This window comes from Solanum dulcamara, chromosome 8 (genome assembly GCF_947179165.1).
Source record: "Solanum dulcamara chromosome 8, daSolDulc1.2, whole genome shotgun sequence".
NCBI classification, from domain to species: domain Eukaryota; kingdom Viridiplantae; phylum Streptophyta; class Magnoliopsida; order Solanales; family Solanaceae; genus Solanum; species Solanum dulcamara.
In genome coordinates this window covers 66891752-66910173 of record NC_077244.1, presented here as the reverse complement: position 1 = coordinate 66910173, position 18422 = coordinate 66891752, and the positions used below count along the sequence as shown (strand labels likewise).

The following is an 18422-nucleotide window of genomic DNA, read 5'->3' as shown; positions in this document are numbered from 1 at the left end:
TTTATCAAGTGGATAGAGCAATTTAGTTGACATTTTCATGTCCAACGAATAGCTAAAAGTTTCGAGTCACATGTAGAACTAATGGAACACTAAGAATGCAATTTTACTAGTAATATATGTGAAGAAACAAAAGTTTTTGACTTTTGTACGCTAAAACAATATTACAAAAACATTATAGTCATGTCACCTAAAAAATAATATTCACTATTTATAATAAGTGAATTTAGTAACCAAAAAAAATAACTAATCAAGACAAGTAACATGTTACAACACGTTAAAATATGTTGATCGTGTAAAAATTCTTTGCCAGTGCATATAATAAATTTTAAAAATATAGAATTGATTGATGCTGGATATGTCTCCCTTCCATTTTCCAAATCCCACTCCACTTTGTCTTTAAAACAACACCAAGTCAACTAACACCACATTTCCCGCCAGATAACACTGACCATAGATCAAGAAAAATGGTAACCACTTTTACATATGGAAATAAAAAAACATAAAGTGAAAATTTTCCTCAGTTTCTCCAAAATCAAGAAAACACAAAATTGTTGTAAGAAAACATGGCACAAGTTGCAGCAAAAAAGAGACCTCCTATATCCTCAAAGCCGTCTCCCAATGTTCTCCCTTACCAAACTCCAAGATTAAGGGAACATTACACTCTTGGTAAGAAATTAGGCCAGGGGCAATTTGGTACAACATATCAATGTACTGAAAAGGCAACGGGGCTACAATATGCATGTAAATCAATTCCAAAAAGGAAACTTTTATGTAGGGAAGATTATGAAGATGTTTGGAGAGAAATTCAGATAATGCATCATTTATCTGAGCATCCTAATGTTGTGAGGATCAAAGGGACTTATGAAGACACTCTTTTTGTCCATATTGTTATGGAATTGTGTAAAGGGGGTGAGCTTTTTGATAGAATTGTTCAGAAGGGACATTATAGTGAGAGGCAGGCAGCACATTTGATGAAGACAATTGTTAAGGTTGTTGAGGCTTGTCATTCTCTTGGTGTCATGCATAGAGATCTTAAGCCTGAGAATTTCTTATTTGATAGTTCTGATGAAGATGCTACACTCAAGGCTACCGATTTCGGGTTGTCTATTTTCTATAAGCCTGGTTTGTTTTCTTGGATCATTTGTTCTTTAAACATTTTTTTTTCCTTTGTCTTATTCATGTTTTTGGTAGATCCAAATGGATTTTGTGTTGTAATGAATGAATTTGGTTTCTTCTGACTGATGGAAGTATTAGGACAATAGCAGAAAGGGGAATTTTGGGGAATCTTGTGTTCCAAGTAGAAGCAGAAGTGATGTGGATTATTCAAGAATTGAAGTCGAGTTGCTTTACAAAAAAAATATCAATGAACTTCTATGAGATGCTTTTCTTTTCATTCTTAATCAATGAGTTGGGCTAAAATATCCAAAAATAGGAGCAAAAACTTTACTTAGGGTGTGTTCGATTGGGATGATTTTCAATTTTTTCATGTTCGGTTGGTCAATTTTTTTCTAAAACATTTTCTTTAGGAAAACAAGCTCCTTCAAAATAAGGAACCCAATCAAAGTAGGGAAAACAAGTTCCACACCCCTACCCCACCCCCACTCCCATAGAGTGTCTAGATTTTTTTAATATATATATATATATATGCTTTTACGATAATATTTTTTGGTTGCATACCAAATATAAGAAAATAATAACAAACTCATCTTCCTAGAAATCTTTTACATTCATACCAATCACACCCTTAATCTGGACTTGTTTGGCTTTGTGCCTGCACAACTCGCATTTCATAAAAGTAACATCATTTTGAATGTTTTCAGATTTCATCAGTGTCTTTTATCTTTGGCTAAAAAAGATTTTCAAATTCAAGATCCTGTTTCGGTATCCTATTACTAGATCAAATTACCCGAAAACTACTCGCCCCTTATTGATTTTCATCAACATTCTTGGGCACTATACTGAACCAAAAAAAAAAAACATTTCTCTATTCAATTAGGATAGTAGGATGTGCAGGTCACGGATTAGGATAGAAGGTAGTAGGTAGTAGTGTACTCCACTTTGTGGGACTACACAGGGTATGTTGTTTTTGTCATCCATTCAATTAGAATTCCTATCTCGAGCTTGCATGTTAACTGATTGACCTTAAAAAGTCACTGTCTGGTCATATAAATCTCTACAAATTTACTCATTAAATAGATATTATCCAGTGACTTCGATGAAATTGGAGAACTAAAATATACTCTTTAACATTTTCTGGCAGGGCAATATGTCTCTGATGTTGTAGGAAGTCCTTATTATGTTGCTCCTGAAGTATTGCATAAATTCTATGGACCTGAAATAGATGTATGGAGTGCTGGAGTCATCTTATACATCTTGTTATCTGGGGTTCCTCCTTTTTGGGCTGGTAAATTTACAATGTTGAAGTTTCATTAATCTTCTTTTCTTACTAAAAAAAAAAAAGAATCAAAGATTAACTATCTGTTATTTCGTTGTTTTTTTTTTTTTTTTACTTTCCGGACATGCAGAGACAGACAATGGTATATTCAGGCAGATTTTGAAAGGGAAGATAGACTTTGAGTCTGAACCTTGGCCTCATATTTCTGATAGTGCAAAAGACTTGGTTAGAAAGATGCTCGATAGGAATCCTAAAGCGCGAATAACTGCTCATGAAGTCCTATGTGAGTATCACCTATTTAAGTTATTGGTAAATATTAGCTGATAAGGTATTAGAAAAGTTTGTATTTTCATTATCAAGACTTGTTTGTCTTTTTTTTCCTTCCAAGGTCATCCATGGCTTGTGGACGATGCAGCTGCTCCTGACAAACCTTTGGGATCTGCAGTGTTGAATCGTCTAAAGCAGTTCTATGATATGAACAAACTAAAAAAGATGGCTTTACGAGTATGTACTTCTTATACATCTTTGCTCTTTTGCCAGTCAGTTGTTTTCTTGGATTTCATTTAATATATCATAGCTTGACTAACATAAATTTGCTAACTGGAAACATAATCATGAATATAACATTCTGAAAGTAATATTGGAGATTTACTAGATCTCTTCACTATATTTTCTTTAAATATGTTTGTGTGTTTGTTGAGATATTCACATCAGTGAATCCATCAGTATACATATTCTTCATAGGATGACAAACCTTCGAATCATGAAATTTTTTATGACCTGTTGTACAAGAATCAAGTATAGAGCATCATCACAGCTTAATTATGAGCTGTTTATGTTTCTATTAGCTCCTTATGATATAGGGACTCTCAGCATGGTTTCTATCACATGAAATGAAGCATATATGTCTTCATAGAATTCGAATAACATAAAACAAAAACATAATTCCATGGAATTAATTTGATTTATGCACTTGTGATAGTGTTTGAAGTTCTTAAGATATTATGTTTATCCAAAGGCGTATATTCACTACTTTGGTATTTATTTAACAGGTCTTCTAATTCTTCTGTGTTACAATTCAACCGGAAATTACTTAACATGGAATTAGTCATTACTACTTGTTCACATCCTTAGAGATAGAATCCTTGAGCTATGATTTTGTACAAGAAACATATCTAAGACCTTAATCTTTTCCGGGGTCTCCAAGAATGAAATCCAAGTGATTCAGTGGGAAAGTCTGTTATCTAAGGAAAATGGTGAGATCGAGGAATAAGGTAATTTAGATAAAGCTATATGTTCAGATGCCATTTAGGATGATTAGAAAAATCCTTTTAGGTGTTGAAAGGACTTTTTGGATTCTGAAAGTTCTTCAAAAAACTAGTCACCGGTAGAAAGTAATAGAGATATTTTGTTCAAAGCTCTCAATTCTCAAGTACTTATTGGACCTTCAGCTAAGATGTGAAATCTAACTACTTGTATCTCAATTAGAAGTCCAACCAAAAAATGTTGCTTCTGGCGACGGTCAATATGAAAATCTCACTCATCTTAAAATTCAGCACGTGGATTATGATGGTTTTCAATAGGATACGTTCTGTTTTGCAGACCCTTATTGTGTATATGAACTTTTGGATACTAGATTGATTATCTGATGATTGTAACACTTTATACAAACAGGTCATAGCAGAAAGGCTTTCAGAGGAAGAAATAGGAGGCCTAAAGCAGTTGTTCAAAATGATCGACACAGATAACAGTGGAACAATCACATATGAGGAACTGAAAGATGGCTTGAAAAGAGTAGGATCTGACCTAGTGGAGTCCGATATCAAGGCCCTGATGAAAGCGGTACTTCCTAATTTCGTCTGTTTTAGAATCTCTATAGATTTGTGAAAATGCCTTTGAGTTATATTTTACAAGACCATTTGGCATAAACATTGTGCATGAGAAGCCTTTTGGTACTGTTTCTTGATCCTACCTACTTACAGGATACAATAATTCTAGAGCGCGAGTGGGAATATTAATCCAACGATTTTAGTCCCTCTAAACTAAGTAGAAAACATGACACGGTAAGATATGTTTTTGCAGGCTGACTTTGACAACAGTGGCACGATTGACTACGGTGAATTCATTGCTGCAACATTGCATTTGAATAAGATGGAGAGAGAGGAGAATCTGCTTGCTGCATTCTCCTACTTTGACAAAGATGGCAGTGGTTATATCACAACTGATGAGCTTCAACAGGCTTGCGTAGAATTTGGCCTTGGTGATGTTAAGTTGGATGACATAATTAAAGAGATTGACATAGACAATGTAAGTCCCCTTAGCTATAGTTACTCTTCTGAAAAGAAAAAAAATGACTTGTCCAATATTCTAGTTCATCCATGTCCTTTTTATAAGATTTTTCATAACTATCAAAAATACCTACTTGTTATTCGGAACACCAGAAATTGTGGTATCCTATGGACCTAACATAGGTGACATACCTCACGACATAAGATTGAAAGGTATTATGCAATACAATAAGCAGTTTTCTTGCTTCTACTAATGTATGTTGTGGAAGCCTTGGTTCTGGAATTATTAGTCAATTTATTTTATCAAGTCCATGGCACGTATTTCCTGTTTTGGCCCAAATACCTCATGGATTTGTCCTTTGAGCCACGCCATCAGCGAGCCCAAAAACGTGTGCATCATGCTAACTTATGTTATATTGCCCGTTTTGGCCCAAATACCTCATACGTTATGCCTTATAAGTTATAAAGCACTTCACTTTCCTCTCCCATTTAGATATGTGAGTCGCTAAAATATTATGTATGCCCTTCTTTAGAAGCTTATCAGCCTTCGTTAGTCCTCTTTGACCCGCCCTCATCATCCAGCTCTCCGTCATGTGCATCACATTTCTGAGAAAAGTCAAGCTAATATATTTTTCTTTTTGGCAGGATGGACGTATAGATTATGGCGAATTTGCAACAATGATGAAGAAGGGAAATACAGGATTTGCAGCCAGAACTATGAGAGGCAATTTGAATTTTAACTTGGCAGATGCTCTTGGAGCAAGTGACAGTGAGAAAAATCAATAGAAGGTTTCTACTTCTATATTCATTCTTTTTTTTTATCTAACAACTTCTTTTCTATAAAATATCACCTCAACTCGTCGATAAATTTCAAAAAAAAAACATATATCTCATTCAAAATTACAGACTGAACTTGTAATTCAGCTCATTATTAGATAATGTGACACTAAGATAAACTTTGGTTTGTTTAGTATCCGACTCTCTAATTCTAGCATGATTGTTCACCAGGCCAAGCTAATAGACTACGTTGGACCAACCGATAACCAGAGGAGATCGTGGAGGCTTTCAACCGGACTAGAGGGGCCAGGTAGAGCTGTATTTGCCAAGACAATGTTGGGACTAATACCAACATAGATTGGTGCTCTATTATTTTGTCATGGCAGATAGGTTTAGTGCTATAGTAGCAAAATTACAGTTGTTGCTACTTTCAACAACAACATACCCAGTATCTTTCCACAAACGGGATCTGGAGAGGATGGGACGTAAGCAAACCTTACTCCTACCTTTGCTACTTTATCTTATATAATTTGAGGGTTTTTCCTCTATAAATTCTAAAAAATTACAGTTATCTGTACCTGAGAAGTGTTGTACAAACCTTCTTAATGTCTATATTAATTTGATGTTATTAGAAATTGAGTACTTTTTTAAGATCATTTTTTCATGTGTCAAACACTAAAATAAATGTCAATCTTATTTACCCTGTGTGATCTTCCTGTTTTTTTTCCCTTCCAGTCTTGTAGGCTTGATTTTTATCATAACAATGGCATCAGTTTTGTTTTTGCTTTACTAACAATGAGATTTGCCTCGTTAACACGTGACACACCAACTTGAAGTCTGATTTGAAAAAATTTCTCTACCTTCACCAAAATTCTCGTGCTCTTGTCGTAATTTTGACTTGCTCTTACGCTACCATAAGCCGGCTTCGCGTGACCACTTATCTTCTAAAAAACCCGTTTTAACTATTTACTTTTAAGGAAAAAATAATTTTTTTCTTAACTGCGTTCATTCATTTCTCTCGATTGATAACTTTATGATTGAAATTATCTAAACCACAAGTTACTAATCAGACTAATTAGTATTGCTTATGTGTGCTTTTAGCTTCTACTCCCTTTGTTCTTTTTTTACTTGTCCAATCAGTGGCGGACCCAGGAATTTTATGAAGGGGGTTCAAAAAAAATTAAACACGCTAATCAAAAAAAAATGTGCTTATTCGGATTCGAACTCACGAGCTGAGACAAGCTAAAGCGAAATATTGAACCACATTTGCCACTGAGCTAGTCCTTTGGCTTATGCTCAGGGGGTTCAATGTTAAATATATACACATAAATTAAAAAATTTATCTTATATATACGGTGTAATTTTTTAACGAAGGGGGTTCGGATGAACCCCCTCAACATGCCTTGGGTCCGCCCCTGTGTCCAATATATTAAAATCAAGAGAGAATTACTAATTATTAGAAAAGTCAAATTCAAATTTTCAAATCATTAGCCAAGTTAGCATCAATTTCGACTAAATGTAGTTAAATGTGAGATATCTAACAACACAAACAATAACATATCAATGTAATTTCATAAAGGGAGTTAAAAATGATTAGTGTGCATGCAACCTTACTCTTATTGCACAAATAAAAGATTATTTTCGATATAAGCTCAATTTAAATAAAATATATTAATAACAGTATGAAAATTAATTATGATGCGTAATTCCAAAAAGTAGATGAGAGGCTTAACTTGATTAACCTCTAAGTCAAAATTCAAAAGTGATGGCAACTTTCAAGTGTAAATGTAAATGACCATACAATATTATTAGAATTTCGTAATTCCGAATATTATTACTATGAATATATGTAAATTTATACCATTTCTGATGTTTTTTACAATATATTTTAAAGAAAAAAAGAGTTTAGGGGTAAAATAGTCATTTGTTTACCACTGCAGATAGGATAGCTTGCACAGATAAAATTGAGAGGGGGACACAGAATACCCAAGAAACCTCTTCACTCTCCAACAATGGCAACCCTTTCCCTGTGTTCTACATCTTCCCCCTCAACAGCACTATCCAAGAACCAAACTTTTCTAAACACCCTTTCTGTTCCCAAAGCAAATTCCAATGTCACTTTTCTATCTCACTCACTTTCTTCTCTCAATCTCCGTTTCTCCAAACCCAATTCTTTATCCTCTTTCGTACCCAAATTCTCACAATCTGAAGCTCCAGTAGCTGAAGTTGAAGCTGACCCAGAAGAGCCTGTTGCAACCCCAGTTGTGGAAGCCGTGAGCTTGGAACCTAAACGGGAAGAAATCTTTGCTGTTGTTATGGTGACGACTCACTTTCATTTATGTTCAAATTTCTGTTTGTTTTGAGTTTTGAATTCAATGTGGGGTGAGATTTTGGCTTTTTATTGAAAATTTATGAGGAATTTTTATTCCCAATTGAAAATTTGGCGGAAAATGTTCAGTTGTATTCATTACCTTGAATTGTTTTCTCAAAGGGAAATTGATTTCATCCCTTACGAGGGGGCGTTAGTTTCTTATATAAGGATCACAACTTTGGTTCAAGATTGACATGTTCTGAACTGTTAATATCACATAAGCATTATGGCATACCCCTAGTGGCTGAGCCAGGAATTTTAACCAGAGAAATTCAAAAATACTCAAAACTGATATTGAAGCAATTTTTGAATTACTGTTGCCACTACAAAAAAAACTTCCTTTATGTCAAAGGGAATCAGAAGTTCCAAAAAATTGTTTCGATGAAGAATATTCCTCCAAACCACACTCACCTTGTTCAAATTTGATGTTTGCTGAAGTACTATTGAGACATTGATTCTGCCTATGGTGTATGTGGTGAAAACACGGAGTGTTACGATGGAATTGTTTCATTTTGTTATTGATATGTTAATGCCATTTCTGCGATTCTTAGGTTTAGCATTCTCTTTTAGGGTGTCTTAAAGGAACAATATGCATGTCTGTGTGGTTGTGTTATGTGGACTTGGCAGTGGTGCTGGCCATTGGAAATATTAAAATAGTCCATGCTAAATAAGCTGAACTGAACTTTTTTCATCCTTCGCATTCTCCAGTGGAGTTGGCTGGTGTTAACAGAAAACTATACTTACGCTGAAGACGTGACGAAGGTTTAGTACTTGGTATATCCTTATCCCGTGTTCTGGACACTATCCAATATAAAAAATCTCAGTCTTTGTTCTGTTTGATTTTAGTGTAGTTTCATTTTCAAAGTGGGCCATCTATTTTGGGTAGTCATTTCCTCTAGTTAAGTCGTAGAGGGGTTCATATTAGTTATATAACTAATAACTATCATCTAGTTCTAACTTAAGGTGTTATACAGTTGTCCGAGGGCATACATATCTGCAAGTCCATACGGACGTAAGAAAGAGTAGTAATTATTAAAATTTGATTTCGAGGATACCATATTCTACACTTTCATCTTTTATTGAATGTGAACTTTTGTAGTTAACTGGAGAAAATATTCATGTTACTACTTGTTTGATGAATATTTTCGTCTCCATGTGGAAAATACTCGCTCTTGCAAGGAGAATTATAGCTGCTATTTCAATCTGATCATTGTTCGTGCTGCTCAAAATTTTCAAGACCCCTAGGTGTCAAACTTCGTGCTTTATTTTGTTTTCTTTTTTTTCATATGAACGTGACACTATCCTACAATAACTTTATTGGGCTTGTCATTGATACATTTAGCTGTTTGTTCATTTTTCCTCTTTCTCTATTGATAGATTGGATCTCGGCAATATATTGTCTTTCCTGGGCGATATATCTACACCCAGAGGCTTAAAGGTGCAAATGTCAACGACAAAGTGAGCATATTCTTTGGTCTTATCTTGATTTACAATTGATTTCCCAAAATCTAGTTACCTTCTCTATGGCTTTGGCTGTACTTATGAGTTGTTTTTCTTTATCTGGCTATCTCATATCAACATTGTGGTGTCCAATCAAACAGAGCTTGCTTGCAGCAATTTCTTAAAGATGCGAAAGGCATCAATTTCAACCAATATCGACATTTGCTTCTCATCATTCTATTTTCTTTAATACATCTCTTTACCAATTATTTGCGCCGAAACTAACACTTGATATAAGGGTTGTATGAGGAGCTAGGTGTATGTCAAGGTTATCTTGCCATAATGGCAATACTCTATTTCAAAATTTCCATGACTCAGGATCGTCGTTGAAGCATCTATACTTGTCACTTCTGCAGATTATCCTAAACAAGGTGTTACTAGTGGGAACAAAAACAAGTACTTGGGTTGGAAAACCAGTGGTGCCAAATGCAACTGTCCACGCTGTTGTTGAAGAGCAGGTCAGACATCAGTGTTCCACTGCTTTAGTTCCCGCTTTGTATACCTCATATACTTGACATCTGTGTGGGCTCATTATTATATTTCCATGCAGTTGAAAGATAAGAAGGTTGTTGTCTTCAAGTATAAGAAGAAGAAGAACTACAGAAGGAACATTGGTCACAGACAGGTATTAAAGAACTATTTTGTAATATCTTGTACTATAAAGTAGATTGAACTTTTTTAATCTATCTGTTTACCAGCAAAGCAAGACACACCATAGTCTATCTTATCTTATCTTTGTTGCAAATAATTCCCCAGCAGCACAAAAACTTTCTCAATTAGGATCTTGCAGCATGTAGAGACATGCTCTTAAAAATTCAATATACTCTATAAGCAAGACACATCGTAGTCTATCATATTTTATCTATGTTGCAAGTAATTTTCAGCAACATGAAAACTTTCTAAATTAGTGAGCTTGCAGCCATGTATGAGACATGCCCTTTTAAAATGATATTTGTGCAGAATATCATATCTTGTCCTTGCTTATACCAAATTAATTTGGTTACTATTAATCATGCAGCCAATTACTCGGATAAGAATAATGGGCATTACTGGTTATCAAGATTCACCAGCAGTCACCCTTGCAGACCTAGAAGCAGCCAAGTGAGTTTTAGGCTCAAAGATTACATCCAAATTACTGTTTTCTCAACATCTGCTTGTAGTGCTTTTCAGGATGATTATAGTTTTGTATAGACTGGGAAATCAATGGCAAAAATGAGTTCCGGAAGGCGCGTTGAACTTCATCTTTTGTTGTAATTTCCATTCATTTTGTTTCTTTGCATGTATTATTTGGTTGAGCAATGTACTTGAATTTTGAATATTTAAGAAACCTCTTTTTGATTGAACGCTTATTATTCTTTGCACTCACTAGGCCAAAGATGTCTCTCATTCATCAACTTCTAAATTGCAAGTGGATTTTATGACCTCTTTATCTTCTTTTCAAGTACCAAACATGTCTGTTCATCTCATAGCATTTATGTGTGAATTGAGGATTGAGAGATTGTTAAACCTAACGAGTCATCGTAGACTTTGAGGGAATTAATTTTCAGAAAGTAAAGGCAGCCTCCAAACAAAGTTGCAGCTTAGGCTATAACAACAAAAATAATGGTACTAACAAACTAAGGAAAAACTTGAATTGCATTGTTCCCAACTTTATGGACAATGGAGAGATAAAAACATAGAAATAGTTAATGCACCCATTTCTTTGTCGTATAAAGTTTAGATTTTGGCTATAAATCCTTCCTAAAGTTGGCACCAACTTTTATTTAGACACCTTAATTAGACTTTGTTCATTTTAGACAACTTATGTCATGCTCCGCTGTGTCATTTTGACACTTTTTGCTGAGTTGACAGAGTGCGTGTATTGCACTCATTTTGAGCGCATTTGTGAAAAAATATTTCTTTTTTCCTTTCTTCTTCCATCTTTCTCCTTCCACCACCATTCATCAAATGACCACCACATTAATTTAGAAAAATCTTGTAAAAGTATAGCAGTGCTCTAATTTTGAACAAAATAAAAAAATCACTGCATTGATTTTAAAATTTCTTACAAGAATGTAAAAGAATAAAACACGAATAAACTTCATCAAAAAATTACTATCGATAAGTACTACTCCAAATCAAATATACAAGTCGCTGGAAAAGATGGAGATCCACCATTGTTGTCACTCTCTTTATCTCTTCCTTCCTCTCTTCCACCAAAACACATTTTATCTAAAATTAAAATTATTAACTCTAAAAATAAATATAAAAAGTCATTGGAGAAAAATCAGATCTAATCTCATGATTTTATCCGGTGAAACTCCATTTTTCCGGTAAGGAGGAGTTCCTGTTGATCGAGATGAATTTTTTAGAAAATGGTTTTTTTTTATTACTGAAATATTTTTTAAAAATAAATTTAAATAGTTTTTCTTTCTTCTTCTTATAATTTTTTTTGTGAACCAAAGTGACGTGTCCTCCTTTTATTAATCAGCATGCCACGTCACCCGCAAGTGGATTACAAAATTTTTGTAATTTTAGCTGATTTACAAAAATGTGTCAAAATGATACAACGGGACATGACATGAGATGTCTAAAATGAACAAAACCTAGTTGAGGTATCTAAGTGAAAATTGGTGCAAACTTTAGGGGGTCACCGATGAGTTCAACCTCCTCCTTTTATTAATCAACATGCCATGTCATCCGCGAGTGGATTACACATTTTGTAATTTTAGCTAATTTGCAAAAATGTGTCAAAATGACACAATGGAACATGACATGAGGTGTTTAAAATGAACAAAATCTAATTGAGGTATCTAAGTGAAAGTTGATGCCAACTTTAGGAGGCACCGATGGGTTCAACCTTAGAATTTTAATAGTTCAAGAAAATTTGTAAAATGAACACCATGGATAAGTGCACAACATATACATTGATTGACAAACACATGGTTGCTGATAATTCATGTTTTCACCAAAGTTGTACTTAAAACAGAAGTGAAAATCAGTCATAAAAACAAGCAATTGAATAGGACCCTTTCACATGTTTTCCTAGCCGTGCACATTCTAGCAAAATATAACCAAATCTGACCAAAAAGGAACTCTACAAAGTTATGACAATGTTGTATTTCCATAACATGGCAGTTGTGACTACTATAAGGATCAATTTTGAATCAAAAACCATATCAATATCTGTCTTCTACATTTGACAGTACCTTGAACAATACAACTGGTAACTTTGGGTCAGATAACAGACTAACAGAGGTTAAAACATAAGGAATTGATAAAAACACAACATTTTCCACTATTCTACCAATGGATTGAGCAGTCAAATGTGGATTTCATTTTCCATAAATAAAATAGACCTGCCTTACTATGTCCTGCCTGCCTTTCCAATTTGCTCCGCAAATAAAATTAAACTATATCTTCTATAAGTTACTTTCCAAGAGGATCCAATTGGCCTTTTGGGGGGAGCTTTATTCGTATATTTTCTTCCTCTTCAAGATGGTAGGTAATATAGAGATAAAACCAATGAGGAAGAGCACGGACAAGGTCTTGAGATCGTACAGATCTTTGACTGACTTCAGCTCACCAAGAGCTAGGCCGGCCTGACAAGTTAAAATAAAACATCACATATGAGATTACAAAAATATGAAGGAGTGATCAGTCAGGTCTCACAAGCGACATTGGCACTGCAAACCTCAACAAAAGATGTATCATCTTAGCCTTGGGTGCGGCGCAAGGCTAAGTTGATGGCAGCTGGTCGAGAAGGGTGTGAGAACCAAAAAAATAATAACCTCTCAAGCTTCATAGACAAGACAAGAGGGATGCATTGCCAAGTTATTCACTTGGACAGTTTTAGATAATATGCTGTGTGGGTCATCAGCTCACATTATTTTAACTCAATTTCAGAATATGCGCTTGATGATCTTTTTATTTAATTTACACACCCGGTATAGCTTTCCCAGTCTTTTTTCTGAAAGTAACGCACAGAGAACCTTCACCATCACTATCACATTATGTCACATGGGACCCCACATCACCTGTCGAGGCCAACTCTTAATGCTACCAGCGTTAGATTGAGTCGGTGTACTTATACCATTTAGTGCAACATCTATGTTAGTGCCAAGCATGACATCCTGGAACTGATTTACCATCTATAAAAAGAATAAGGTTTCAGGTTCTTGTATTTATATAAGAATATTTGGATGGATGTAAGAGAGTCGGGAAGCAACCTCTCTACCTCAACGAGGTAATGGTAAGGTCTGCATACACTCTACCCTCCCCAAAACCCACCTATGAGATTTCACTGGGTATGTTGTACCACACAAAGGAAGCTAGTTACTTTTTAAGAAAGCATGTCCTCTAGATGCATTATACCAATCATTTCAGAGCAAAATTGAGTAATACAGTTGAAAGAACAGCAAATACGGACAAGCGTGACAGGAAAAACCACCACCAGCTGAAGAAAGATTTACCTTGACTGTAATATATGCGGCTGGAATGAGACCAACTAATGTGGCCAAGAAGAAAATATGGAATGGTATATCCACGATTGGAGATGCCAAATTGATGAAAAGATTTGGCAGTGTTGGAGTTATTCTCAAAAACAGCATATAGTTGAGCAACTTATCCCGACGCTTGGCTATCTGAAACCACAAGTTACACATTAGTATGTGCTAGAAGAATGAAGCATGAAATTAGAAGATCAGCAGCACATTATCAGTAAACAGTTTTAGAAGATCACAGACCTCTGCCTGGAAGAATCTCAATTTTTCAGGCCACAACCAGTTAACTATAGGCCTGCCAATTAATTTAGACAGAAAAAAGCAGGATGATGCACCAGCTGTAGCATTAAATACAACCAAGATAAGCCCTTTGAAAACACCAAAAAGTGCTCCAGCAAGCAAGGACATGAATATTGTCCCAGGAATCATAAATGTCTGCATGAATATGTATGTTGAGCAGTAACCCAAAATGAATTTCGCAGGGTAAACTTTGGCATATGTTCCAATATTATCCCTGAAGAATAAACCAAGATAATAAGTTATAACAGAACCATACTAAATAATAAATAGAAACAAGTGATCCAATATCATATTAAAATATCATGGCAAAAAATATCTACAAATAACACTCAGTAACAGAACCTATCATGAAAAGATTTTAATTAAGAAGCAACATTACAACCAGACATTCATGATGCTAAACAATGATAAGAAGACTGCTAATGGTTTTTAATCTAAACGATTGAAAGGGAACCTTGTTCTTCAAGCTTCGTACCATTAGGTTTGAGATGTATCTAGAAACCAACTTTTTCTTGTCGTAATTGGACTTCCTCTTTTGTTTCGTGGAAATTTTGAGTATACAAACGTGAGCTGATATTATCTTCCTCCAAACCATTTTCTCAAAAGCCCAATTTTTTGAACGGAAAAGATACGGCTCTTTACTTTTATTTATGTAAACCAACAACAGCAGAAAGTATCACTAATTAATGAGGTTGTATTATTAATGTCATCAACAGAAAATAGTAATTTCTTCCCCTCGCCTCACTTTCTCCTCCTCAAATTGCAATTGTCACCATTGACCAATTGGCCATGAAATGATCAACCCACTCTTGCCTCATACTTAACAAATTCCACATTATTCCTGATTTTCAAGCTTTAATCGTGTTTCTTAGGCTTAAAGATTCAACACTTAATAAAGGTTGAATTAGAAAAGTGAAACTAAATTATTAGTAGTTGATTGCATCAGTTTTCAGATTCAAAGAACACAGCTTTTTTATGAAAGAACAGAGGAACATAAGACTTATGTCAGGCTTTTCACTACATTATATAATTTCCTTGACTGCACAATCAAATTTAAGGCCCCACCTTCTGAAACTAATCAGGCAACAGTATCAATGAGAAAGTCACACCCCTCCGTCCCTCAACAAATGCACACACACAAGGAAGCATTTCGGAGGAGTGCTGCTTAAAAAGGTTACAGGAAATATACAAAATTGCTCCTACATGCAGCTCAACACTAATTGTATCAGAAAATGCCCCAAATGCAGAATTTTGGAGTGCAAGCCATCTATATGGGGCTCACCCAACCATTCACTGCACAGGCTTTAGTATTCTCGAAAAGAGTGAAGATATGATAGTTGAAACCGTAAATCAAAAGTAAGCAAAGCTTTGTTTTATACATCAACCAAATAGTTTTCACACAAAAGGTATATGATTGACTACATATACAGCTGGCGCAGCAGATAAACACACCTGCAGGATTGCAAATCACACAACAAAAGCACCTCAAATATCTAATAGTGTTAAGCTCCACGTATCACTAGATATGTGGCAAGCTACAAATAATTAGCAACTTAACTCCACAAGCTGCTTAGGTCTCTTTACATTTGACAGGCCACACGAAATGCACAAGCAATTTAGCAAATTCCAAGTGAAAACCAATAAACCATGAAACAGCTAAAGTTAACACAAAAGCAAATTGATGCTACAGTTCCATGTTAAAGCAACTTATACCAATCAAAAGCAGGAAAAGGAAACACAAAAGCAAAACAATTGCCTACTTGAGCATCCGGAGGTCGGAAAGGGACCGAGGCAACTTGAGTTTTCCATACTCAGCAGCTGGCATTGTCAAGTATATAGAAAACAACCCTATTGCAAACACCACAAACACGCCCAAAGCTGCAGCAAACTCCCATCTTGACAAAGGAAATTTCCCTTCCTTATACCTTTTACCGGTCGGTGAATCCTCAGCTCCCGGCGACAAACCTAAGTTCATTTCCTCATCCCTTGTCAGCAACCGCCCCGTGTCCACTACCAAACTCCTTGGCGCAGCCATTGACAACAACAACGATGCGGATGATGATGATAAACGTGACACCCTATTCTTCATTCATTTGGGAATTTATATAACAAGTTTTCAATCAAACCCCACCAAAAAAATCCAAGAATCAAACCCCCCCAACAACAGTTCTTGAATTATCTCTCACCGGAATCAAACCCCACAAAGAAAATCCAAAAAAAATTAAAAAAATTACCCCAGGAATAATGGAAATTCAAATCGAATCCCAGAAAATCCACCCAAAAAATCAAGATTTGAAATCAAACTAAACAACCAATTTCTTTTTTTTTTTTTTTTTTGAATATAGATCAGAATCAGTGAAACCCCAACAAGAAGATCCACCAAAATTACAGAAAATTCAAGGGTTGAAATTAAATTAGATACCCAATATTCTCTTTTCGGAATATAAATAAATAAATAAAATAGAATAAAAATGAGCAGCAAAAGAGACTGTTGGTAGCTGAGATTTGAACTGAAGGGAAAAACAAAGAGGAAGGTGAAATATTTATTTAAATTAGAAATTTGACATATATATTTTTTATTTTTATTTTATTGGTTTTAAATGCAAAGCGATATTGATTTTATTGGTTTTTGGGAAGAAAAAGGTGCATGAAAAATGAAGTCAACGATTATTCATGTGGAAGTAAGAAAGATGACTACTGGTAGGATTGTTCGACCCGCTTTTCAAGGGAGCGACGGTGGAATTAAAAAAAATACATTTTTTACTTTTTTTTTTCAAACTCCGTTTTAATTTTAGTGATACTTTTTAAGTGGCTAGTTTAAAATACGTGTTTTAAGCTAGAAAGATAATAAATTTTTCTAGTTTCAATCAAGTGTTGTGGCACAGAGTTTCAATCAAAATCTTCAAATATTGTTATACTCAAGTTTACACATAGATCCGCTCCTGATTGTTTATGTAGAATGTAGCTTGGTCTATAATTCTTGGTTTGATAACCCCTTTTTAATCTGCTTCTAAGAAATTCACAATATTGTTATACTCAAGTTTACACATAGATCCGCTCCTGATTGTTTATGTAGAATGTAGCTTGGTCTATAATTCTTGGTTTGATAACCCCTTTTTAATCTGCTTCTAAGAAATTCACAATATTGTTATACTCAAGTTTACACATAGATCCGCTCCTGATTGTTTATGTAGAATGTAGCTTGGTCTATAATTCTTGGTTTGATAACCCCTTTTTAATCTGCTTCTAAGAAATTCACAATAAAAAGAGGAGGGTGTTGAAATATTCTAATATTACTAGGTTGCTATCATGTGACAATTTGGCTATCTGAATTTTTATTTTGTTGGCGAGAATTCGATTTTCCACATTGAAATTCCCACCCCATTTCTCTTTCCCCTTCCCCTATCCCCAATTTTCTTAAAAAACATAATTAAAAAATCGGTAGAGATGACTTTGGTACTTTTCTTTTTAAAAAAATAAAGTGTTCACATGTTTAATCAAAATAAAGTGTTTAAATAAAATTTAAGGCAAGATTAATGGGTTGTCAATGTATTTCATCTAACATATTTGTACTTTAATATAATAAATATCTATAATTGTAAATGTTATATAACTGATTCAAAATATTCATCATATTTATATATTCAAAAATATTGAATTCAATTATTGTATTAATATAATTATATTTATTTTATTATTTAAATAAATATTACATTTCGTGTAACGTCAATAGTTTTTTAAATGAATTATTTTTATATATTTTATATAAATTGACGTAATGCACACGTGCAAAGCACATACACTAAATTAGTAGTATATAAATGTCTAAAGTTTATGTTAGACCACATATTTTAAAAAAATAAATTATATCAAGTCAAACGATATCATATAAGTTTAAAAGAAAGGAGTAGTAATTTAAGTTAAAAAGTAGGTTATCAATCAATTTTTAGAAGTATTCGATTTCCAAAGGGAAGAGTACATTATTACAAATCTGGTAACATGCATGTTCTTACGTAGGTGACTTAGTGAAAAAATAATTAAACAAAATGAGTTGACTCAAATCACATCAAACTAAAATGATCTTTTAAATATGTAGAAGGTTTATTAAATCAAAGAAATTTCAGAGTATGTTTCAAGCGAATTTATTTTTTGTTTCTAAAATTGAAAAGAGACTTGTTAACTTTTTTGTTATTATGAAATGTTCCAAAGTCTTAACATTTTCATTTGAATGAGGTGAAATTTAGAGGCCTTAAATATGAGCTGTGAAATTGAATCAATTTTGGGAAGAAAGCATGTTACTTTAAAATGGA

The 18422-nt window shown here is 34.3% G+C and overlaps 3 protein-coding genes across 3 annotated transcripts; 2 read left to right on the top strand and 1 right to left on the bottom strand.

Annotated features, from left to right (window-relative positions):
• Positions 1-448: 448 nt before the first annotated feature.
• On the top strand, positions 449-6041 carry LOC129898819 (calcium-dependent protein kinase 11). The gene is made up of 8 exons (XM_055973504.1): positions 449-1122; positions 2261-2404; positions 2526-2678; positions 2784-2899; positions 4070-4237; positions 4478-4702; positions 5329-5472; positions 5692-6041. The coding sequence occupies exons 1-7, from the start codon at positions 564-566 to the stop codon at positions 5467-5469; spliced, it is 1506 nt and encodes a 501-aa protein (XP_055829479.1). The 5' UTR covers positions 449-563; the 3' UTR covers positions 5470-5472; positions 5692-6041.
• Positions 6042-7369: 1328 nt separating this feature from the next.
• On the top strand, positions 7370-10680 carry LOC129898824 (50S ribosomal protein L21, chloroplastic). The gene is made up of 5 exons (XM_055973512.1): positions 7370-7778; positions 9209-9289; positions 9688-9789; positions 9882-9956; positions 10350-10680. The coding sequence occupies exons 1-5, from the start codon at positions 7473-7475 to the stop codon at positions 10434-10436; spliced, it is 651 nt and encodes a 216-aa protein (XP_055829487.1). The 5' UTR covers positions 7370-7472; the 3' UTR covers positions 10437-10680.
• Positions 10681-12391: 1711 nt separating this feature from the next.
• Positions 12392-16625, bottom strand: LOC129898823 (uncharacterized membrane protein At4g09580-like). The gene is made up of 4 exons (XM_055973511.1): positions 15873-16625; positions 14056-14326; positions 13783-13953; positions 12392-12912 (listed from the first exon to the last, which is right to left on the bottom strand). Exons 1-4 carry the CDS (start codon positions 16199-16201, stop codon positions 12781-12783), a joined length of 903 nt encoding a protein of 300 aa, XP_055829486.1. The 5' UTR covers positions 16202-16625; the 3' UTR covers positions 12392-12780.
• Between the last annotated feature and the right edge of the window lie 1797 nt (positions 16626-18422).